The 25,318-nt window shown below is 38.2% G+C and overlaps 1 protein-coding gene across 22 annotated transcripts in view; it reads left to right on the top strand.

Moving 5' to 3' along the window:
- The first annotated feature begins 294 nt into the window (after window positions 1-294).
- Window positions 295-25,318, top strand: part of PCM1 (pericentriolar material 1) — a 44,972-nt gene continuing 19,948 nt past the window's right edge. For 11 of the 22 annotated variants that reach the window (XM_051619623.1, XM_051619614.1, XM_051619620.1 and 8 more), the window contains exons 1-20: window positions 295-504; window positions 4,605-4,723; window positions 5,294-5,539; window positions 6,629-6,901; window positions 7,453-7,623; window positions 7,798-7,914; window positions 11,220-11,397; window positions 13,505-13,614; window positions 14,030-14,246; window positions 15,293-15,491; window positions 15,779-15,955; window positions 16,875-17,032; window positions 17,253-17,467; window positions 18,719-18,873; window positions 18,954-19,083; window positions 19,790-19,924; window positions 21,552-21,763; window positions 22,303-22,500; window positions 23,383-23,605; window positions 23,721-23,866. In XM_051619623.1, coding sequence (XP_051475583.1) covers window positions 4,628-4,723; window positions 5,294-5,539; window positions 6,629-6,901; window positions 7,453-7,623; window positions 7,798-7,914; window positions 11,220-11,397; window positions 13,505-13,614; window positions 14,030-14,246; window positions 15,293-15,491; window positions 15,779-15,955; window positions 16,875-17,032; window positions 17,253-17,467; window positions 18,719-18,873; window positions 18,954-19,083; window positions 19,790-19,924; window positions 21,552-21,763; window positions 22,303-22,500; window positions 23,383-23,605; window positions 23,721-23,866 — 3,356 coding nt within the window. In that variant the 5' untranslated portion in view covers window positions 295-504; window positions 4,605-4,627. Of the gene's footprint in view, window positions 505-692; window positions 777-4,604; window positions 4,724-5,293; window positions 5,540-6,628; window positions 6,902-7,452; window positions 7,624-7,797; window positions 7,915-11,219; window positions 11,398-12,373; window positions 12,639-13,504; window positions 13,615-14,029; window positions 14,247-15,292; window positions 15,492-15,778; window positions 15,956-16,874; window positions 17,033-17,252; window positions 17,468-18,718; window positions 18,874-18,953; window positions 19,084-19,789; window positions 19,925-21,551; window positions 21,764-22,302; window positions 22,501-23,382; window positions 23,606-23,720; window positions 23,867-25,318 lie in introns of those variants that run through there. The other 11 variants (XM_051619625.1, XM_051619621.1, XM_051619615.1 and 8 more) reach the window with 7 other exon arrangements.

Genomic DNA, 25,318 nt, shown 5'->3' with positions numbered 1-25,318 from the left:
TGTCAGGAGCAAAACGAGCCCGGCGCCCCGCCTCCCGCCGCAGGGCAGCGCCAATCCAGCGGCGGGGCAGGGCGCTCTCCTGACGGGAAAACTACCGTTCCCAGGAGGCTCTGCGGCCCGGCGGGGCAGGCGCCAGCCCGCTCCCCGCGCGGGGCACGCTGGGACTTGGAGTTTCGGGCGCCCTCCCCCCCTCCCAGCGATCACGTGTCCCTCCGCGCGGAAGGGCATGGTGGGGCGGCGTTACCAGGTAACGCTGTGTATCCGTCCGCCGGGGCCGCCCCCCTGCAGCGCTCGCGGAGCGGCGGGCAAGATGGCGGCGGCAGCCGTTGCGGCGGCGCTTTGAGTCCCGCTCCCCGCGCTGTTCCGCGGCGTTCGGCGCCGCGAGGCCGCTGCTCTTCTCCGCTGCCGGGAGGCGGAACGCTCGGCCGGGCAACTCGGGCCCTCCGGGTAGTGAACGACGGCGGAGCAGAAACCAGGCCTGGGTGACCTCCCCTCCGCCGCGGGGTGAGCCGCCCTCTCCTCCCCTTCGCGCGGCGGCCTGCCCGCTCTTCCCCCGCTGGCGGCGGGGAGGGGAGGCGGGGGCCGCCGCTGGTGGGGCAGGGCGCCCGGCTCGGCCTTGGCGCCCCTGCGGGCCCGCGTGGGTGGGCAGCCGGCCGGCGAGGAGACGGGGTTACGCCCGCTGCCCGGCGCTGCGGGGGACTCGGGTCCGGCAGGCCCAGCGAAGCCTTACGGAGCCGGCAGGTCGGGCTCGTCGCGCCCCTCCGCCTCGGGGAAGGGTGCGTTACCCGCTCTCCAGGGAGACGCCGGCTGGGCAGTGGCAACGGCCGCGCTTTTTCCCGAGTCGCTTTGAGTAGAGCCCGCCCAACGCGCCCGCCATCCCCTCCTGCCATCCCCGCCTCTCCTCGCCTCCCCCCTGCCCGCCCGCGGCTCCGGGTTTTGGCGCCGCGGAGGAACGGACTTCCCGTCCTCCTGGTCGCCCCCCCTGACCCGCGCAGCGCTTCGCCTGTCCCACGCAGCAGCTCGGCGGGCAGAACCGCCGGGGTTCACCGGACCCGCCGGCCTCGTTGGCCGCAACGAGACCCTCTGGGCCTGGGCTGGTTGCCCTGCCGTGTAAGTGGAGCAGGTCGGGACGGCAGCCGGCGGGGCGCCGGGAAGGGCTGGGCTGCGGGGCTCGGCCCCACTCTGCAGTCTGGTAGTGCTGGGCATCCCCTGCCTTGGTTCCGGTGTTTCGAGTTTGCGGTTCTTAGAGCGCTTTGCTGCTCTGAGGGCTGTCCGGTGCAACAGGAGAGGACTTGCTCCGTTCTCTGCTCCTGTTTGATGATGCTGTGCGGTTGGCAGTGCTCTGTAGGCAAAGCTTAGTGAGGAGCGCTTTTCTTAAGCAGCTAAACTTAAAGTTTGATCCCGTTTCCAGTGTTTATGGCTGTATGTTGGCTTTTCACAACTTTTTGTTTTCCATTTAATATTTAGTTTTCAAAAGTTTTTATTTGCAGAATTAAGTGGTCTTCAGAGTTCTTGCAGTTCACTTGAATGCTATAGGAAAAAAAAAGTAAAAAAAACAAGTCCCCTGATTAAAATACTTACCTGATTTGTTGGTATGTTTTGGAGTGATACTTTTATGTAATATTCATATTTCTGTTACATGTACAAAATATGACTACAATCTCACATGTTTTGACTGCGATCTTACATGTTATTTTTTTTGGTAGAAAATATAGTTCAAAGTTATTTTGTTTCCAACTCCCTAGTAAATGGTGTAAAGCAGCACGCACATGTTGAAATAGAGCTTTTATACAGATTCTCTAATGTGCAAGAAGCTGAGATTGCTAATGGGTTGCTGGATGCAAAAATAGCATAATAGGAGGATATCAAAGCTTTTATAAGAGGATTTCTACTGGAAATAGCTGGTAAAATCAAACGTAAGGAAAAAACCCTAAATTATTCAAGTGTGCGTGGGGAGGTGAAAAACACAGCTTCATAGGGAGTGTTTAGTCTCTAAGAAAAAAGCTGGCTGAACCTCTTTTTAGTAGAGCTGAAGGGATAAAATAGGTCAGCATAGGTCTGTGATCTTAAACTCACTTGAATATAACTAACTTGGAAATATCAGACTATATGAATGTTTAGAAACTTGCTGTCTGGGAAGGACACAGTTCTGTTAGAACACATTAAAATCCACTTGCTGGAAGTCATCAGGATATTGTTATTTTCGACCTGTATTAGGGTGCATTGGTGTTTGCCTGGTGTCCTTGTTTGAGAATATTGTTTGGAGTATTCCATCAGTGGAAATGAATTTACTTCAGAGGGAATCAGAGACTCCTACATCAAAGATAGTTGAAGGTAGCTTTTATGGAAGCTTTAAATGAAATAAATGCAAATAGTATTACATAAAAAAGCCCAAAACTGCTGCTTCTTGTTTTTTAAGTGGAAGGTAGGAAAAAAATCTTTTGCTACAGTTTCAGTAGAATTATATAACGTGATGATGAGAAAACAGCTTACTGAATTGGACCGTAAACCCAGATGGCCTCTAATCTTGTCAAGATTATGCTTAGTGACACAGGTCAGGATAGAGTCCTATCTGAAGTGGTGGGTCTTGCTCATCTACAAAGCTGAACAGTTTATTTGTGACTGAAGAAAGTTCATACAAAGTGTAACTGTGGTCTGAAATAAGCTAAACTGATAATTGCATTTGTTATGAAAGCTTGTCAAATTTACCTTGAGTTGGCAGGAGAACTTCTGGTAGAATAGTTGTGATTCTACATAAAGAAAATATGAAAGGGCATTGTGTTCTAACTTTCTAAATAAACCTGACAGTTCACCTGGGTAAAAGTTGCACAAAAGGTGTGGTTTTACAGTTGACCGGGCTGGGTTTCACTCTTCCTGATGACGTGACTTTTATTTGCCTTTGTTGAACCTATAGATAGTTCTTCAATAGTCATAAGGTTAGTCAGATCAGGGAACTTCTCCAGTTGAGAAGTCAAGATTTTTTGTAGTTCTGCCTTTGTTTGTTGGGTAGCTAGTGTACAGATGCTGTGCTTCAGTTGTGTGGCCTAGTGCACATTTCTGTTGGGATGAAGAAGGGGTATGAAGGAATATGCGAGACAGTAGGACACAGATCTGCGAGACAGTAGGACACAGATCTGCCAGTTGCCAAAGCAGCAGGTGCTTAACTTTACCTGTGTTACAACTCTGATTGTGAGTTACCCAGGATGAGTTGCTCCTGACTGTGTCTGTGACTTGGCTCACTGCTGAGTGGAGATGTGGCTATGGTGTAATGAGTGTACCTGGCAGATCCCTGTTTCCTTAATGGGACAGTAATAGGCTAAAATAGGTGTTTCCATAAAAATACTGCTTTGTGCACCTACTGAGAGGGCTTGTACTGTGTGATTTTGATTGAATAATATACTTATGGAATATAGGTGTACTAGTACAGCTTTTAAACTTAGTTCAGGATTCATGTATTTTTTTTTTCTGGAACGGATTATAAAAAAAACACCGAACCACCTTTGATGCTTCCTAATCTCAAGCTTGAGGTGATTTCTTCACTCACACTGTGTGAAATCTTGGTGTGAAAATCAATAGTAGATAGGTTGCAATAAAGTGTTTAGAAAGAAATTGTCCTTTTAATTTATTTTTTTTTTCCTGTTAAAAATAAAGCCAGGATCATGTCTTTACATAGCAGTTAAACTTGCTGGTAAAAGTGATTCTCTGCAAGGCCCTGCAAGTGGAACTGCGCCAGCAGCACTTAAACTACACACATTTTATTGCAGCCTCCAAGTATATACGGTTATGTGTCATTCACTTTTATGAACAGGCTAATCTAATTTTATTGCTATAAAGGAATACTTTGTTTCTGATCTTTCAGCTTTAACAGCTTTTTTACTACTAATGTCAAAACTAGAAAAGAAAGTGAAAACTTTTAACACATGCCACACTGTTAGCAGCAAAGCTCTAGGAAGCCCAAATTATTTTGTTTGATTTTGCTAGAAACTGTAATACTGTAAGTAGCACAACATTCAATGCTGAGAAAACATAGCATGTGGTAAAGAAAGTAGAAATAGTTTTATCAATATCTATTTTCTGTGTATTGTATGGAGTATCCCCTTCAGTGCTCTGTTTCTCTGTTGTCAGCATCTTAGTATTGAAGTAAAGGTGAAAGTTTGACATACTAGGTCTTCAAACTCACTTACTGGATATAGTCACGTATAGTCAGTCACCTACTGAATAAGCATTACCCTGGACTGGGAAGTGCAGGCTTTGTGACCACAGAAGTGTCTTTCCAAGTAGTGTGTTTTAAATTAAGGAATATCAATAGTCTCAAAATAAAAACAGTATACTTTCTAAGAGCAGGGATTTAAAAAAAGTTTAAAAGTTAAAAATAACCAACAGCCTACAACTACTCCCTGTTTAATTTTTAGTGACAGTGTCTGTGGTGTTATCACTGTTACATTTTTAATTATAGTTTAGTAAACAGGAGTTGTTTTCCTAAAACAGCCTTGTGTTTTCATTTGGTGATGGATGTGTAGTTGTCATCTCAGATTATGAATTTTTAAAATATTCTGCATAAACTGGTTTTAATACAGCTTGTTCCTTTCAACTATTTATTTTAGATTATTTTTATTGGTTGCTTGTCATGGCAACAGGAGGTGGTCCCTTTGAAGAAGGCATGAATGATCAGGACTTGCCTAGCTGGAGCAATGAGAGCCTTGATGACCGGTTGAACAACACGGTACAGTTAATCTTACCTTTCAGTTACCATTTTTTGCTGTACATGAAAATTACCTGGTATATTCTGTTAGTGACAGGTAGCAATACAAAATCCTAAGCCTTGTCAGTACAGATTTACAGTTAAGTGTGTGCAACACCAATAAAAGTAATTGAGGTAAATGTAAGCAAGAAATGAGTGTAAATTTGAGATAGTGAAGTCTGTAGATGTATTTATGGGAAGTTTTTTAGTAAATAAAGTAGCTAGACCCAAAAGCATGTGGGTGTTACGGAAGTGAAACCTAATTTTCAAAATTCTAAGCTGCTGAAGAGTCTTCGGCAAAGAAGAATAGAATTTGAACTTCATCTGGAACTATTTTAATGCATTGTAGGATTAAATGGGTTTAAAATTTCGTGACAAGCTATTTTTAATTTCTGCAGTGGAGAAAATTTGGTCTAGACAATTCAGTACTTCTTTTGATTGCTTTTTATTTTTACTTCTGAAATGCAAGTAAAGTCTCAATAAAAGCATTTACTTTTTATCTATGTGGATAACAAATACAACATTTTTTTCCTCCCTCTCCTTCCTCTTAAGGACTGGGGAAGTCAACAGAAGAAAGCAAACAGATCTTCAGAAAAAAACAAGAAAAAGCTTGGTGGGGAAGCTGAAACGAGGCTTACTAATGATATATCTCCAGAATCCTCACCTGGAATGGGACGACGGAAGACCAGAACTCCTCATAGTTTTCCTCATGCCCGATACATGACCCAGATGTCTGTTCCAGAGCAGGCTGAGCTAGAAAGGCTTAAACAAATAATAAACTTCAGTGATCTTGATCAGGTGTGTATGAATACTGGTTACCACTATAAATGTGACTGCAAAAATTTATTTGGCTATTCCTTAATAATTTGCCAGGTTAATAAGATTTCAGAAGTGGTTAAGATTAAAAAAAAAACAACTTATAGGCACCATGGGAGCCAAATAAAAATTCTGGTTTTTTAACTTGAGAAAATTTTGGAAAGTTCAGGACCATGGCTTTGAGAGTATGTTAGTTGTTATGCTTGAGAGTATGTTAGTTGTCTTCACTTCCTCTCATTGGCAAATTTCTCTGTCCTTAAATCAGTATTTCTTACTTATGCTTGTCTGCTACTCAAAAATACCTGTTGCTGTAGTTTGAAAGTCTGTTCTTGAAGTGCCTGTGTGTGATTCTGAACATTATCTTTGTGGATTAAGCAGAAGAGTAGCATTAAAAACTGCTCTTCAGTAGAGTGTAGAGAAATGTGTGGCATGAACCCTTGAACCGTAACTGCTTCTTTGGGAATATGGCACATTCATCCTTCCCTTGTCCAAAACAAATAAAAGTATGAGGGATTATTTTTTTGGCAATAAAGCATAAATTTGCGCTAGCAGTTTCAGAAGAGAGGTTTGTTAAACTTTGGCAAAGTTTGTTGTTAACTTGTCTAGCCTGTGAAATTTTTCTTCAAACATGACTGGGTGTAACTTCCTGGTGAAAAGTATGTTACAGCAACAAGTTGCTATTTTGATGCATTTAAAGAAAAACTGAAGTATGAATTATCATATTCTGCAAATGATTATGTTGCTTTTTCATGTTGTTGCTGTCAAGTGTACGCAGAGAGATAGGATGCCTTGCACTATAGTAAAGGTGGAGGCCACAGCAAGTAAGAGGAACTAAGCTGTGAGGAACTGTAGAAGCCATTTTCTTTTCAGCTATTCTGGTGGGGTGGTCTTGCTTTCTGAAAAGTATATGGCAAAAATCACTAGCACTGTCTTTAGCTAGCTTTTGGCTAGTCAGTGACTAATAAGATTACTTTAAAATGCAGCTAAAACTAAGCAGTGTTGAGAATATATTGGAGGAAAAACATAAAGCAATTTTTCTTTCTTTCTTTTTTTTTTTATTTTTTTTTTTAGAGAAGCATTGGAAGTGATTCTCAAGGCAGGGCAACGGCTGCTAACAACAAACGTCAACTTAATGAAAACAAAAAACCATTCAACTTCCTGTCACTGCAGATAAACACTAATAAAAGCAAAGATGCTGCCTCAGGTTCCCAAAAAAAGGAAAGTGGCGTATCACTGCAAAGCAAAGACTTATTTGGAGCTGCTCGAAGCAAGGATTCCTTGCAAAATTGTCAAGTCTCAGCTCAAGAAGGTGGAAGGGGAGAATCAGCTATGGATAGTAGCCAGGTATTTACATAGCCTTTAAAGTCTAGAGAATATTGACTGTTAGAAAGTTCTAATTACCTTGATACTTTTCAGTGCATCTTTCTAAATTTCTGAAAAGTGCAACTGTTAAATCTTTACTGGAAGTACTTTCTTTCCACTGTTGTAAAAGGCAGCTTGAGGAAAATGTGATACTGAAACTAATCATGTTGTTCTTTAGAAATTTGTTTATTGGTAACAGAAACATAGTTAATTTTCGTCTGAGAGGTTATTTCTCTTATACAGATCCAGAAAATACTCTCACAGTTTAATATTTCATGTTAATGAGCTCAATTTTGTTTTAGCTTGTGTCAACAAGAAACCCTGTGTTTCAGCCTTGCAACCTCATGCATACATAAATCTATCCTTATAAAAGCTGTTGACTTTTAACCACTTGCAGAAGTGTGCTTATAGGATTGAAGTCCTAGCATGTCATCCCTTTAAATACTACTTCACTGTTGCTATCACCATGTCTTGTGCATTAATTACGTTAAAGCTGTAGTTGAATGCATTCAGTAACTTGAGTATCTTTACAGATTGTGAGCAGACTAGTTCAAATTCGCGACTATATTGCTAAGGCCAGCTCCATGCGGGATGATCTTGTAGAGAAAAATGAAAGATCGGCCAATGTTGAGCGTTTATCACACCTTATAGATCACCTTAAAGAGCAGGAGAAATCCTATCTGAGATTTTTGCAAAAGATGCTTGTAAGTTTGAGAACATAATGTATTTGTTTCTGCACTGTAAGCTTTTTCAGGAGTTGACCTTTGATGTTTTGATGGTGCTACTGGGGGTGTTGGTTTTGATATGTAGTACCTTCCATAATTCATTTTTACTGCCCCCTTATATAGCTTTTGATTTATACCAATGAAATATTTCAGGCTAGAGAAAATGAGGAGGATGATGTTCGGACTATAGATTCAGCTGTGGGATCTGGTTCTGTAGGTGAGAGCACATCGCTAAATCTTGATGTGCAGTCTGAGGCTTCAGATACCACGGTAAGCTGCCTTTTAGTAAATAAGGTCCTAGACATGAAGGCTTTGTTTTGGTTTTGTCATGATTGTTATGGTAGTGTCATAATCTGCAGTTCAATTAAAAAATAGTAAATCCCCAGACACTCTTTTCAGGAGGTGTTTATGCATGTGTGGATATGTTTTTATTTTTGTGTGTGTGTGAAGAAAAAATTCATGATTCTTTCATAACAACAGTGTATCTTGATTAGTTTTTTAAAAAAATCTTATCTTCAAAGTAGAATGAAAGGTTAAATGTGTCTTTTGGCAGAGCATGCAGTGGATTGATGTAGGAAGGAATAGTTGTCTATACAGTAGTTCATCTGTAAGTGTTTCTTTGTTAAGGGGGAAAACTTGCTGGTGTCGGGTGAGGAAAGGGTCATTTGTGGGCCACTGCCAAAGTATCTTCCAGTGATATCATAAGTGTTGACCTAGCACAGAAGTTTCTCCTTTTTTGAACACATGAGCACCTTTCAGAAAATGTGTTCTGAATTTGGTTCCAAGAAAGGCAGACAATCTTCTTTTCTATTTATAAAAGCTTTTACAATAATGACGTAAACAATTCTTGTAGTAGATACAAAAGCATTTTAATAACAACTTATGTTTTACATCTTCCAATAGTACTATACTGAGGAAAAGTACTAGAGAGCTGGTATTGTTCTGGCCAGTTAATACACTGAATGTTCTACAGATTAGGAGAATTTATGTACTTGAAAGTACAACAGCAGTTAAATCATTAACAACTTTTTGTAATTATTTTAAGCCTTGTAAGAGCTCTTTCTATCCTTGTATAGACATGGAAAATGTATTTTTAACTTTAAAAAAAAGAAAATAAAAAATAGACTAGTACAATTTTAAGAAGCATGCATGTAAAGTTGTGTTTTTCTTCACCTTTGCAAAATGGGTTATAGTTTTATGTTTTGCTCTTCATTTTGAATTAATTTCTCTTTACATGCAGTTTGTATTATATGCAGAATGAATAGTTCTACAAAGTTGATTGCTGTATGGAGCCTTATTGTTATCAAGTCTTAAGAATGACTAAAATGTTTTTCCACTTTAGTAGATTGATACTACTTTTTATTATTTGACTAGATACAAGTGGGTAGATTTGTAACTTCAAAATGCATGCTAAGTTGGAGCACATATTAAAAATCTAACATACTAAACTATTTAATAAAGGAGGTATCTTTTAGTTTGAGCATTCGGCCCCGCATTGAAGACAAACTAGGGAATTCAGCATCACAACAGGTCACAGACACTGATGTTACAGCAAGCCCTAATGAGAAAAGTGACAGAGCTGCCCTAAATGACAGGGTAATCTGGCCTTGTAGGATTAATAGCCAAGAACATGGATTGCCTACAAAGGTACAATTCAGAAATACTACTTAAGCCTCAAATAGGGTTTATACGTGCTGGGTTTTTAATATTTTTTTTCTTATTAACTGCTTCAAATGTGTTAGTTACTTACAGTGAATGTTCCTATTTGGTCTGCTCATCTGTATACAGCTGTCTCTTCATTGAATGAATCTTCTTTGCCTAGAGTTTTTCTTTGTAGATGCTTGACAACTTTCTTTTCTGAAATGTCAACATGGACAGAGAAAGTACTGCATGTAATTCTGTACAGCAGGTGTTCTGATTTTATGTAGATAATCCAATTTTGCTGTTCTCTTTCTGGGAAAACATAATGTAAACAGGACTTCAAACACTTGTCATGTTTACACCAATAGTTTGCCAATGCAAATTTAAGCTAATGCCATATAGAGAAAATAAACTGGAGAAAAGCCTTAACTTGTTCCACCTTTTTTAATATAGCTGTGTACTTAAATATTTGATTGGAAGGGGAAAGACTAAGGTACTTGGAGTTAAAAACTTCTTTTGTTATCCATTACCAGCTTTTCTATTGTGTCTTATTCCAAGCGCAAAAACCAAACATCAAAAAAACAGGAAAAACTCTTAAGTTAGGATTTTTTTTCAATAAAAGTCTTGCATGTTTTGTCAAACTTATTAGTCCAAATGTAGAAGCAAATGTGAAAAATTGTTATGCGATTTTCATTAACTCAAGCAGCTTTGCTACATTCAGATAAAGCTTGGATTATTTAGTATTTAGTAGGTGAGCAAGACTGAGACACACCCCCCTTTTCCCTCTTCTTCTCTTCATTCTTTCCTGTGTTGATTTTGTTGTGTACTCTTTTCCTCTGCTCTGCTTTTTATGTATAAGATTAAAATTTAACAGAAATGTTCAGTGCCATTTGTAGTGACACTTTTGAGATTTTTAGATTTCTGGATATGTTCTCCTTTCTCTCCTGAAAATTTGAGCATTTCCTGGTACCCAGAACTAGTTAATAGGATGCCTGTTTCTATTCTGATATTTAGTGCTGAAATTTTGGACAGAGATAATTTTGTACTTCAGGAACTCAGCACTATTGGGAGAGAAGATTATTTAATTTAGTATTCTTTTAAAATACTTGTCAACTCCTAACAAGAAGGTGGCAGATTTTTCTGCATGGGTTGATAACACGACTTCAAACAGCATCAGGAGCTCAACCATGGATGTCTCATTAAAACACGTTACCTGCTGACAATCATTGAATAAAAGTTTTGAGGCAAATCTCCAGATCTTAATTAGGGTAGGATGAGGAAAAGAACTTAGTTTTAATATATTTTAACTGCTCAGCATGCTTTCATTCCTTTAGATCTATTTACGTGTATTTGAAAATATGGTATACAGGGAGTTCTGTGTATGTTTCAGTATTGAAATTGTTTTATGTAAATTTGGTCTATTTTAGTGTCTATGACATAAAAATGGCAAAAACTAAACACGTTGTAGCTTAGAGAGGAATAATTGCCCAAAAAGTTCTGCTGAAAATGTAGAGGTTTTAGGCCAGTAAATCAGTCTAGGTCTTGTATTATATATATGTCTATGATACTACACTTTATCTTACTTAGCTTTACCAGTCATACAGCTCTTTTATGATTCAAAAGACAGAGTGATGCTTGGGTTAGTCTTTTGGACATGTTAGGGTGGGTAACTGGATTTCTAAAGAAAACTCCCAGGAGTGATAAGCCTGTCTTGGTGGTATGGGCTTCTCCCTATTGGATGTTTAAAATTTTCAGATTGAAAAGTACTGCCAGAAAGGTGAAGCCATTTCATTTCACCTTTTTATATTAATGTGGCTGTTTGATTCTGTTCAAGTCCTGCTTGTTTTGACACTTCTGTCACTAGTACTCAAAAAAATAAATTCACATTACTATAGAGTAATGTGAGTTATATAGAGTACTTTCATATCTTGCAGGCCAGAGATCCCCAACAGGAAGCTAAAGAGGAGTTGGAGAACTTGCAGAAGCAGCATGATTTATTGAAAAGGATGCTACAACAGCAGGAGCAATTGAAGGCTCTTCAAGGAAGACAGGCAGCTCTTATTGCTTTGCAGCATAAAGCAGAGCAAGCAATTGCAGTCATGGATGATTCTGGTATGTGGAATGACGGTGTCTTTGATAGCATGTTAGCATACTGATTGAATTAAAAAGTCTTTTTTATATATATAATACACTTTTAAAAAATCTAGTGTAAGACTTTTATTTCTGAAAATAGTTGACAGTGTAACATTGTAAAATAGCATGTCAGTTAAAAACCACGTAGCTAATTTCTGTGGTTTACTTCTAAAATCCTAAAAGCCAGGGTTTTTCTTCTGAGAATTGGTCTGCCGTGTCAGATTAAGAGTCTGCCTCTCATCTCCATCACTGTACAAGGCCTTTGAGGAAAAAATTGGAATGGGATGTTCAGATTGTTCGCTCCCTTTTTGCATCCTTCTCGCTGTAGGGATTGGGATTTGGTAATGTCAGTTTTTGCTTGCTTTTCATGGTGTTATGGGTTTTTCTTTTTTTTTTTTTTGGTGGCTGGTTGCTTGGCAGTTTAATAGCCATTGGCAGACCTAATGATCTATCCAATTAAAGAAAGGAGGAAGTTCCCAAAGCAGTTATATAAGGAAATACGAAACTAGAACTTAGAAATTCTGTGACATGTACATAGAGGACATGGTCCTGATGGTAGAACAGCACCGTTATGTTATAACCTTCAACTTAAAATCATTCTTCAAATTCACTTTCATGTATTCTCAACTTTTCAAAAGTTACCTTTGGGACAGAAGCTACTTTTGTCAGTAGAGTTGTTTTCTCAACAATTCAGTCTAAAAGGGAGACACTTGTTCTTGATTTGCATGCTGTTGACTTCTGAATTATCTTTTGCTTGTTGGAGACTCATGCTACTCCCCACCCTTCCCTAAATTCTGTTCAATTTTCTTTGGAAACAGAGTACAGTTATGTGTAGGGAATGAAATTTTTGCACCGAGCAAGTTCTCATGCAGTCTATTACTCTTCCGTGACTCTTCCCCAACAGAATTGTCATTAGGCTTGATTGAAGGATATATGGGTAGCAGTTCTTTATTACAATTTTGTATTTAAGATAGCTTCATTTGTAAAAAGGTAAGCATTGCCTTCTACATTTTACCAAAAGTCTCTCTTTAAGAGTCCTTGTGCTGACAAGCTTCTCTTTCTACTTTTTCTCCTGTCTTTTGTTTGATATACTGTAGGAAAGAAGGTCGAACTACTTAAGAAAGCTCTAGATTTTAGTATAGGACGAGAAGCAGAGAAGATGGTAGGTAGAGAGCTTTTAGAGCTACGACAGGAGGAAGAGAAGCGAGCGCCTTCAAAAGGTGTTTACTTGTTTGTTAAGTGGCTTTCAGTAATTGCTTTTTCCTCTCTGCTCTGCAGCAGTAGATCTGTGATGGAATCTATTTTCTTTCTTCAAATCTATAAAACTCCGTCTTGATGAGGAGTGGGTAGAAAATAATGAATACCTATGGTAATTTTTTTTATTTGGTGGTGTTTTTATTTTTTTCACATTTCCACTTCTGTCACTGTTAGTTGCAGTTTCTTAATGCTCTTTGTGTTGACTTACTTAAAGATGTGGTATGCGCCAGAATTGTAGGGTAGGAAACATAAAGATTCAAATTCAACATAAGACAAAATAAATGTTTTTAAATTTGAAAATAGTAAAACTTTCTTGTGCAAGTAACAAAGTCATGATCTACAGGAAACAACAGAATATTTGTCTTTGATTTTTCTGTGTTGAAGTGTTGGTTCATATTTGGGGGAGAAGAAACTTATTTGGATCTCTCAACTGCCAGTTCTATGTCTCGTTACAGTTTAAACCTGAGGGGCAAAATAGCAATCTTTTTAGTGTATTCTTCCCATAAAGCCTTTTGAAGGACAAACCCCCAAGACTGTTTGCAGCTGTAAAGATTACAACTTATACCAAAAGGAAGGCTTGGTGTATGTTAATTTATTATTTTAAGAAAGTAAGATTGCTTGCACTGTTTTAATTTGTCTATACTAAGTAAAAGTAATTTTGCTTTTAACAATCTTTCAAGTGTGAAGTTGGTGGAAGGGCACAACAAAAGTAATTTCTGTATTTAAGAGTTGAAGCATATTGATGTTCTTGTTAAATATTTTCATTAAAAAGCCTTTATTTCATTGCTATGGAAAATTATTTACATTTTTTCCTCCTCTGCGTGCCCAGTTGTAACAGAGACTACAGGTAGTGTTTCAGGAGTAAGCCTTACATCAGAACTAAATGAAGAATTGAATGACTTAATTCAGCGCTTTCACAACCAACTTCATGATTCTCAGGTCAGTCCCTGGATGGCACCGTGTAAGTTTTGCCATTATCTGTTTTCTCTTCTTCTTTTGAACAGTGCAGTTAAATTTTTGTCTTCCTTATTGGTGTGTATTTGCTAGTGGAGTAATTATGCTTCCCCCAGACTTGAAAGCTCAGCACCTTTATATTCTTAAAGGTTATTAGCTGAATAAGTTATGCTTTCTGTCTCAAAATTTTCCATGAAAATCTAGAGAATAGTTTGGTATATTGCAGTATAATTACATATTAACACAATATATAATTGGGATATGATGAAAGTGTTTTCCTTTTATAATGTTCTTTGTTATGGTGGTGTGCCTAGCAAGCCTGTTAGAGGGCTTTTTGTATCTTAGAATTGTTTTGGCTTTTTTCATAGTACTCTGAATAAAATGCAATTAATCTTTTTAGACACAATCTGTGCCAGACAATAGAAGGCAAGCAGAAAGTCTTTCACTTACCAGAGAGATTTCACAAAGCAGAAACTCTCCGATGTCTGAACACATGTCAGATGAGAAGGCACAGCTTTTTAACAAGATGCGAATGTTGCAGGGTAAAAAGCAAAAAATGGACAAACTGTTAGGGGAACTTCATACACTTCGTGACCAGCATCTAAATAACTCCTCTTGTAAGTAAATACAGGCAGAATTATATCTTCTCAAGAATGCATCTTTTTTAATGTGTGTGCTTGTAACATGGTCTTTCAACTTGCAACTGGTTAATGAAATGCGGGTGTATAAAGCTGTGCTGGGGAAATAACTATGTAAAAATTTTTAATACTACCATTTGAGCTTTATTTCTGTAGCAGTACATCTGTATTTATGTACTTGGCACTTAAGATGCTCTTTGGTGTTATGTGGGTTGCTTGTCCACTGTCAAAAGACTTTCTCATGCACTAGTCACAGAGACTTTAATCACAGGCCATGCCAGAGGAACTTAACTGTCTGAATGGACTAGAGTTTTGAGACAACTTTTTCTTCTCCTTGAAGTTTTGGTGTGGGCCTACTTGCTGCTCTCACTTTTTATTTCTAGTAATATATTTTTACAGGTAAAGGTTGTCCTGTATCTAGAAACATCTGTGGGTTGATCAGTGTATTCTGGTTAACACTGAGAAATGAGACACTTGAAGCATGCTCCTGGACTAGGGCAGATCAATTTAATATTTACATTACTATGCCTCTGTCTTTCATCAAGGCATACAATATAAACATACTTGGATATGATTTCATCATTTCAGCTGGAAAAAGTATACATCAAATCTCAAATCTATGACATATGGACAGCATATGAACACAAGAGCTCAGCAGAGTCAAAAAATAGATAGGATTTTTCTTTTTACCATGTTGAAATGTTACATTTCAAAAAAACAATTCAGCCATAAATAAACACTTAAAATAATGCTTTGAGCAGGTTCAGAGCATGAAAGTTTCTGCTTCTGAAGTTCAGTAAAGCTAAAAAGAACTGACTGAAGTCTTGTTTACAAAAGCTACTTATTACTCTCTTGCTATTGGCATTGCATTGTATGAAACTTAAGACAAAAGCTTTTGTTCTCCTAAGAGAAGTTACTAATTGCCGAGTTGGGCTATATTTTCTGTAGTTAACATTTTAATATAATTCAGCTAATGTGATTCCCTTTTGCAACTTGTTCTTATGAGCTGTGTTTCTTTTCTGTAGTTTTTCCTGCTTCAGATTCTCCTCGAAGAAGTATTGATCAAAGAAGTACAACTTCAGCTGCTTCCGGTCCTGCAGGCATAGTAACTGTTGTCAATGGCGAGTCAAATACCCTGGCATCTGCTCCCTATCCTCCTGATTCCCTTGTTTCTCAGAATGAGAGTGAAGAAGATGACAATCTAAATCCATCGGAAAAGCTTCAGTAAAAGTTCTTTAATTTTTTCATAATGTTCTGTAGTAGTTTTGAGTGTTAGTTTTTTAATAAGTTCCATGTTAAGAAATAATTTCATATTAAAATCTACTTAATTTATTATTATAGGCCATTTAGCAAATGGTCCAGGACAGTTAAATGAGTTCAGAACTTCAAGCGGAAGATTTTTACAGCTAGGAGAGTGGCAGTAAACTTTTAAGAACGCTTTTTCAGCTCTACATAGTTTCAATTCATATGACAAAACATGTCACGTGTTCTTTTTTTTTTTTTCTCTTCAGGAAGCTCAATGAAGTTCGTAAAAGGCTGAATGAGTTACGTGAGTTAGTTCACTACTATGAGCAAACATCTGATATGATGATTGATGCTGTGAACGAAAACACTAAGGAAGAGGAGGAAACAGAAGAATCAGAAAGTGATTCTGAACATGAGCATCCACAGCCTGTTAAAAATATTAGGTTGTCATATTTTTTGTCATCCTAAATCTTTGTAGCTAAGTTGTTACAGGTTTCCTGAAGCAATACATTATTTTAGTCAACCAGAAGTAAGTTGATTCTGTGATTATTGCCCAGAGAGGTTGTGGAGTCTCCTTCACTGGAGACATTCAAAACCTCCCTGGACGTGTTCCTGTGTGATGTACTCTAGGTGATCCTGCTCTGGCAGGGGGGTTGGACTGGACGATTTTTGAGGTCCCTTCCAGCCCCTAAGATTCTGTGATTCTGAGATTACATTAACTTTCAAAAATTTTCATTAGAAATAGCTTTCTTACACAGGTGATAAAAATTTAATTTTCCTTGGTAACTTATTTATATAGCAAATGTAAATTAGATGGGATGCTTAGAAGATCACTGTGAGTGACTTCAAAATCTGTCATTCCTTTTGGTTTAAGCATTGAATTATGTGTATGGAATCCCACTGGAAGTTTAACAGGCCTAGATCAGAGAACTGTAATAAAAACAAACTGGAGAGAATCATGTAGAGCTATCATCTGACAGGGCAGCTGTGTGTCAAGGATCTTCACTGTGTAGATATATATACTAATTTAGCTATGAATCATAAAGCATTTATAATAGACATGCACCTTGAGTGCCTCTTGTATTGTTGTCAGTCTAGCAGAGGAAAACTCATAGCTGCTTCTGATTGCTTAAACCCAACTGTTGGAGAGACATTGAGATGGAGGGATATTGGAGACACATTGTTGGAGAGATACTGAGGAATTCCAGATCTCTGGACTGACTTTTATGGGGTTGATTTTTTGTATTTTTTAAAAAGGTTGAGGATACATTCCTGTAAAAGCCCGTTATTAAAATGGCTGAAGCAAAATTCCATTGATTCCATTTCTTAAAAAGCTAATGTGAGTAATGTATTTTAACCTAGAAACCCTCAAGGAATCAGTAGTTGGAGTGAAATAAATAGCAACTCAAATGTACAGTGTGGAACTAATAACAGAGATGGGAGACATCTTAATACAGACTGTGAGATAAATAACCGATCTGCTGCTAATATAAGGACTCTAAAAATGTCGTCTTCTCTAGGTATGTTCTAAAATCGTGTAGTAATTTTAAGTTTTAGTACAACTATTTTTGATAGCTGCACAGAACTTGTGCAGAGAGAGAACCTTGTGTGATAAGCAAAATGTTCTGCAGTCTAATCACTAAGCTGATGTATTTCTAACATCCAGGAATTACAGTGGACTTCAGAAGTTCAATAATATATCATGGGTACTGTTCTGTTTCCCCCTCTCCCTGCCTCCAGACTGTCATAACAGGGAGGATGACAAAGATACCGACTTACCCCAAGGCGAAGATGATGAAGTGGAAGAAGATAGAGTTAGTGAAGATTCTGTATCTAGTCACAGAAGCAGTTTGGGTGGTGCTGCTGGAGACGCTGAGTTTGAGCAGAAGATCAATAGGCTTATAGCTGCAAAAGAGAAACTTAGACAGTTACAAAACCTTGCTGTTATGGTGCAGGTATTTTATTAATATAAATTCATTATTTCATGTGATGTATAACTTTTAATAGAGAAAAATACTCTGCTTAGTTTTAACGCTTAAAATGCTTATTTTTAGGCTGGGGAAAAGAGATAGTGTTTCATTTTTCTGAAGTCAAGGGGTGATACTTCTGAAGTTCGAAACACAGGAATTTTCTCAAGGGAAGGTCACCTAACAGAAGAATGGCCTTAATACTTAACCTTAGCACTAGATTACAAAATATAAGTCAAGAAGTCTAATGTTTTTGTAAATAATAATCATATGCATTTTTAACCTCATAGTGAATATTCATCAGTGTTAGTTTTTGAATCCTGGGTTTTGCAATATCATTCCATCAGTTGGGGTGTTTGGGTTTGGGGGTTGGTGTTTTTGGTTTCTTGATTTTATTTTTTTTTTTCATTTATTAATTTTTTCTTTAGAATCCTGAGGGCCAGCTATGAATTGAGAGTGTTTTTAGTTTAGAATATCAAGCTAATTTGTCATGTATCTGATGTCCCTACAGAATGCCCACATTTGAGCACCATCTAATGCAATGTATACATACTGAATACACATAGGTGTATCAGAAATGTAAAGGCTTTATGTGAAAACTCCAAAATCAATCTCTCCTGTTCAGCAGATTCTGTACTAAGAATAATAATGTTGGAAAGCCAAATAACCAGTGGCTACAGGTTTTATATTTTCAATTTAGATTGAGAACTGAATATACAAAAATTATGAAAACAAGAAAAGTGGAATAGGGAGCCATGTAGAAGACTGTTTCTAAAATATTTTAGGTTTAACTTTCAAGGGTAGTTTTGTTTCTGTTTGTTTTTTTATTTTCAGCTGTTAATAGTAATATTTATCTTTATAACTACATTAGGAAGTCTTGTTCACCTGAGTCTCCTTCTGTTCTTCTTTTCCCTTCTCCCCTTTGATTCTTGTTATGCCTGTGTGTTTCTATCCACTCAGTCATAGGCATAAAATACAATTCAAGTATTTTGAGACAAGTCATCTTCCATTTATAGTGGAAGTTTTATTTTAGTGTGAGCTTTCTAAATTTACATTTACTCATTAACTTAATTTATCTGAAAGTTATAATGCCATGATGACTTCTTTGTTTATGATTTGAACTAAAGATAAAGCTATTCAGACTATTTAGTTTTGAAAAATTAATTTGACAAATTAAACTTGTTACATTTTGCATATCAACTTGAAAATAGTCTACCTGCCTTTTTGATACTCTTTCAGGTTGATGATCCAGACCCTCAAGCATCAATCACAAATATGTCTAATGTTGGTGACTTGTTTTTGAGTGAGATGGAAGAGACAAAGCAACAACCTAACAATGCCCGAGCTAGTACCAACAAGTTGCAAAAAGATGTAGGACTAAATGAAAAAGCAAGGTATGCCTTTTTCAACAGACAGTAGAATCATGCTTTAGGCAACTCTTGTCAAGTAACATGTTACTAACTTCTTTACACAGAGAGAAGTTTTATGAAGCTAAACTTCAGCAGCAGCAACAGGAGCTTAAGCAGTTAAAAGAAGAAAGGAGAAAACTGATTGAAATTCAGGAGAAGATTCAAGTGTTACAGAAAGCTTGTCCTGACCTTCAAGTAGGTAGAATGTATTTCTTTGCCACAAAACATGAACTAATCTTTTACACCATTTTTTTCAATATAAGAATTGGGGAAAAAAAAAATAAATTGGTAATACTTGTATACTGTAAGCAGCTGAACTTCTGAGACTAGAGAGGAGCTCTGGTTATCTCAGTCAATGTAGGTTTCTTCTCCAGTGATTGCTGTACCAGGCTCTAACTTCACTGTAGCTTCTCCTCAAAAGTCTTGATTTAAGGTCTTTGAAGTCAGAGAGCCTTCTGTCTTATTTTTAGCCTGAAATTTGTCTGTCCATACCTGCTAGTCAGAACACCTTCACTCCTCTTAGTAGTAATTTGCATGGCCTGGTATTTTGGAACAAAAGATTGTGTCTTGTGAGCATGATCAATACTTTGTTGTATTCAAACTTACCTGCATAGTGCTGTGCTGTTTCTCATACTATCTGAAGGTGAACTTCTTTACTATGATGTGAGCAGTAAATTATCCATACTGTGCATCTACAGCATTATATAATTATTGTATTCCATAAAAATAAGTTTTGTTCATGCGTTGGTGTATTCTGTAATAAGGTTTTATCCTTGATTCAAAAATATGTTTTCATTAAATACTAATTCTTCTATCTCATAAAGCCTGAACTGTGTTGGGTTTTAACAGCAGGTAAGTTTTACAAAGCTACTCAATTTAGCCGTGTTGCTTTCCCTTTCAGGTGTCAGCTGGCCTGGGTAGCTGCCCAGCAAATAGGCAGACTTCACCAGCAACTTCAACCCCAGCCATAAACGAGTGTAACACAGCTGGCAAGCCTTTACTTGACTTTGATGAATCTGTACCAGTAGGCAATGAGGTATTTCATACTTGATATTCTGTGACTTAAAAAAGGTTTAAAAAGAAAAAAACATTTTTTTTAAGTACTTAGCATGAGCATTGTAGTAGTAGTAATTTAAATAAAGTGTGTATAACTTCTTTGTTTCATTTTTGGAAAGAAGTAAATGGTGATGTGAACTGGCAAGAGATCTTTCCCCAAGTATAGCAGTTGTTGCCAGATACTAATAGGAAAGCTGAATTAATTTTTTATTTTGGGTTGTGAACATTTCATATTCTATACCACAGACAAGTCATCCATTAAGAGAATGATGGCAGTATCTGAAACACAGTTTATCTTCTAGGCATCTTCCTCCCCTTTCCGCCCAAAAATCATGTCTTAATGATCTGGATATTACTTACTTTTTCTGAAAATTATGCTAGTGTGTATAGGGGTGGAGGGATATGTGAAGAGAAGTGCTTCCTTTGCTAGACTAGACATCGGAACAAATACCCAAAAAATACCTTCTTCAATAGACTTCCTCTTTCATCAGCATTTTTGTAAATTTTCCTTGAACAGTTTAGGTGAGGCTAATTGGACAAGGCCTGTACTGTTGTCATTAAAAGCCAAATTTTTGTTCTCCGAGAAGAGAATTTCAGACCTTTGGCATCTTCCAAATAAGCATTATAGGACACGTTGTATCTTTTCACTAAATAAAAGGTCTGAATTCTTCCTGTGGCAAAGGAACTGTCTCTAAAATGAATGTGCTGATGCAATTGCTAACACACTATAAGATGGGCTGGGTTATTAATTATCAAGATATGTATGTTTTTTTTGTTGGAAAAGTATTTAGCTCCAGCACCACCAACTAGTTCAGTTGCTTTCAGGCTGAAGTACATTTTCACTTGCCTCTCTTAAGTCTGGGTTTTCCAGTCTAGTCCACTTACACAGTTGGTTTTGTATAGTATTCTAGTACGTTATGCTGTTTATGTGTTTGTAAAAGTATCTTGCCGTTTATGCTTTCACTGTATCTAACTTAAGGTAGATAAAGGCCTCTCTATATCTGCACCTTTCTCTTTATGTTCTCTTCTTTGTAAATTGTATCTTCCCTTGGTTTTGTTTGAACATACGCTGCAATCTGAAGCTTCTGCAGGTTGCAGAAATTACTTTTGTTGTATTCTCTACTTACTTACCAAAAAATACTTGGAACAATTTTCAGATTTCTCCAGAGGGTAATATTCATGGAATCATAGAACCATTAAGGTTGGAAGGGACCATAAAGGTCATCAGGCTCCAACCCCCCTGCCATGGGCAGGGAACCCTACCACTAGACCAGGTTGCACAAAACCTCATCCAACCTGGCCTTAAAAACCTCCAGGGTTCTGACATGCTACTTAGAGCTAACTAATAATGCATAAATTCTGTGATAAAAACAGTGTTGAGTGAAAATGCACTGTTTTTCTTAAAAAATGATTTCCTATAGTTTTTAATTACTTTAGATTTTGAAGTATTTGGCATAAATTGTAAATACAGGATGTATTTTATAGCTTTTAACTTCAGTTACAGTATAATACCAATCCCTGAAAAAAAGGTGTAAGTGTAGTATCAAATACTGGCATTTTAACTTGCTTTAGTTTAGATTATGTATATTTTGTTTATATTCTAATAGCTTCCATTTTGCTGCAAGCAGTTATGGTCTGAGATGAGAAGACATGAGATTTTAAGAGAAGAATTGCGGCAGAGAAGAAAGCAACTTGAAGCTTTAATGGCTGAACATCAGCGGAGGAGAGAGCTTGCGGAAACAATATCTACTGTTGCTGCATCTGTTAAAAGTGAAGGATCAGAAGCTCAGCATACTCCACAGCAAAGCAGGACTGAGAAGTAAGAACACAAGTCATTGTGTTAGTCAGTGGGCTCATCTGTTTAGTGAGATGGGACAGCTTCCTGTTTTTATCTGAGCACTAAATGTGATGATGTAACAGAGCAGTAAATTAATTTATTAACTTCTAAAGTGACAGCAAGCTGGCAGCTTGCCAGTTGAGTCTCCACTGCATATTTAATGTACCTTGCTTAGTAAATGGTGAAAAATCACCTCAGGAGATGACAATGTATGGAAAATCTAAATGCTCAGAGTTATTTTTCTTCATGTCTGCACCATTTATAACAAAAGTAAAGTAGTAATTTTCCAAAACAATAAGTAGTTTTATTTAATTGTCCCATTATCAGAAAGATACTGGCTTCAGTTTGCATTGGTGAGCTAATGTTAAATTAATTTTGGCGCAGCCTGATGAATTGAAGATAGACTTGTAATTGTCAACATATTGTTTTAATAATGTCATCAAAGAAAAAAGACTCTTCCCCTCCAAAACACCTATTTTAATTTATTTATTTTAATTTTTTTTTTCTTCCATGTTCACTAGGACAATGGCTACCTGGGGAGGTTCTACCCAGTGTGCACTAGATGAAGAGGATGGAGATGAAGATGGTTATCTCTCCGATGGAGTTGGTCAGGCAGAAGAAGAGGAAGAAGATGCGTCAAGTTTAAATGATAGTTTATCTGTTTATCCCAGTAACAACGTAACAGAAAATGTGTATTTTGTTAAAGAAAACAAAGAAAGGTTAGTGTCGTTGCTTATTGATCTGATGCTTGTCAGAGTATATTTGGAAAGGGTGAAATTTCTTTCTGCTTACTAGGGAGCTGTGTGCAGTGGTGATTTCTTGTCTGAGTCTGTAGCTGCAATGCGTATAACTAATTTGATTATTTTCTCTGTTTTCAGCCATATTAAATGTCTGCCATTGATATCTCCAGTCGTGTTGCAATAGCTCCTTATGTTCCCATGTTTTTATCAGCTTAAAAGACAACCTATGTGAAATTTTTGCAGTGATACTGATCAGTCTCTTCAAAAAATAATTTGGAGAATTAAATGAACTCTGATGGTTTTGCTTTTAAATTGTTGGCTTTTTGCCAGTCTTGTCAGATATTTTAATTAACATGAATATTTTTAACTCCTGCTTATCTGGTGGATTTCCTCTATAAGCTTTTTGTGACTAAGTGAAAATACCATGTTAAAAATAATGTGTATCTCTTCATTTGATTTATTCTGGTTTTGATACCAAAATAATTTTAGGAGATACAGGCCTTCTTGTCAGGAGCTGGGCCTCTTAATACTTACTGTGTTATGTTGGTGGCTTCTGTTTTCAACTGAGCACATATTATATATCAGTAATGGACAATGCTAAAGACAGGAATAAGAAATATCTGTAGCAATTCTTTTTGGACAGCAGGTGTCAGTTGGGTGGCTGTTGTTTTCCATTTATTTAGAATAGTGTTTGATTGACAAAATTGTCTGGGTCATTAGGTGGCATGCTGAAATGACCTGTGCCAAGTGAGTTGTTAAATGTTTCTGAAACATAACTTGAATAATGGAAATATCATTAGAAGAAGTTGTTCGAAATATCAGCTTTTGTCCTCATTCTTCCTTTTTTTTTGCCCCACCCAGGTGGAAAAATTGCCGTCCTTTTTCAGCAGATGGAAATTGTCGTCCGTTGTCTAAGGCCAAGCAACAGCAAAATTTAAGTATGCGACGTCAGGAAAACCTTCAATGGATGTCTGAACTTTCGTATGTAGAAGAAAAGGAACAATGGCAAGAGCAGATCAATCAGTTGAAGAAACAGCATGAATTTAGTGTCAGCATTTGTCAGACTTTGATGCAGGATCAGCAGGTAGATATGAAAAGCAGTTATTTTGCTTTTCTTTTTTTTTTTCCCCTTTAAATCTTTCTAGCAATAGCTTCTGGTTTTGGTAATTTTGTCATTGTTACGCATTTTCTTTCCACAGACTCTCTCTTGTCTTATACAGACTTTGCTTACAGGCCCTTACAGCATGATGCCAAATAATGTTGCATCTTCACAAGTACATCTTATCATGCATCAATTAAACCAGTGTTACACTCAACTCACTTGGCAGCAGAATAATGTCCAAAGGTTTGTTGGCTGTATTACTGTTTGACTGTGGAATTTAAAATGCTTCAATAACAGAGAACATGGTTATGTGAATAAAATGTTACAGATCACAGAATCATAGAATGTATGGGATTGGAAGGAACCTATAAAGATCATTTAGTCTAGCCCCCCAGCAGTGCCTGGGGACCTTTTTGACTAGATCAGGTTGCTCAGAGCCTGGTCGAGCCCAGCCTTGAATGTTTTCAGGGACAGGGCCTCCACCACATCTCTGGGAAACCTGTTCCAGTGCTTCACCACCTTTATTGTAAATAGCTTCTTCCTAATGCCTAATTTAAATCTACCCTGCTCTAGTTTAAGACCATTGCCTCATCCTATCACTGTACACCCTTGTAAAGAAGTCTCTCCCTAGCTTTCCTGTAGGCCCTTTCATATACTGGAAGGCTGTTCTAAGGTCCCCCCAGAATTTCTCTTCTCCAGGCTGAACAATTGCAGCTCTCTCAGGCTATCTTTGTAGGAGAGGTGCTCCAGCCTTCTGATCACTTCTGTGGCCTGTCTCTGGACTTGTTCCAACAGGTCCACGTACCTCATGTGTTGAGGACTCCAGAGCTGAACACAATACTCCAGGTGGGATATTACAAGAATGGAGTAGAGGGGTAGAATCGCCTCCCTTGACCTGCTGGCCACACTTCTTTTGATGCAGCCCAGGATGCAATTGATCCTTTGGGCTGCAAGTGCACATTGTTTGTTCATGTCCAATTTTTTGTCCCTCGGTACCCCTAAGTCCCTTTCTGCAGGGCTGCTCTGTATCATCCTTCAGCCTGTACTGATAGCGAGGATTGGTCCTACCCAGGTGCAGGACCTTGCACTTGGCCTTGTTGAACCTCATGATGTTCACACAGGCCCCCTTCTCCAGCTTGTCCAGGTCCTTCTGGATAGCCTCCCATCCCTCTGGCATATTGACTGCACCACCCAGCTTGGTGTCATCAGCAAACTTGCTGAGGGTGCCCTTGATCCCACTGTCTATATCATTAATGTAGATATTAAACAGCACTGGTCCCAGTGCCAGACTCTGGAGGAACACCGCTTGTCACAGTTTTCTATCTGGACATCGAGCCATTGACCACTACCCTCTGGATGTGACCATCCAACCAATACCTTATCCACTGAACAGTCCATCCATCAAATCACAGAATCACAGAATCTTAGGGGTTGGAAGGGACCTCGAAAGATCATCTAGTCCAACCCCCCTGCCAGAGCAGGGTCACCTAGAGCACATCACACAGGAATGTGTCCAGGCAGGTTTTGAATGTCTCCAGTAAAGGAGACTCCACAACCTCTCTGGGCAGCCTGTTCCAGGGCTCTGTCACTCTCACAGGAAAGAAATTTTTTCTGACGTTTATGTGGAACCTCCTATGTTCCAGTTTGCACCCATTGCCCTTTGTCCTATCACTGGACATCACTGAAAAAAGCCTG

The sequence above is a fragment of the Apus apus genome, chromosome 4 (assembly GCF_020740795.1).
Source record: "Apus apus isolate bApuApu2 chromosome 4, bApuApu2.pri.cur, whole genome shotgun sequence".
In the NCBI taxonomy this organism is placed as follows: domain Eukaryota; kingdom Metazoa; phylum Chordata; class Aves; order Apodiformes; family Apodidae; genus Apus; species Apus apus.
This window is presented reverse-complemented; position numbering and strand designations above follow the sequence as displayed.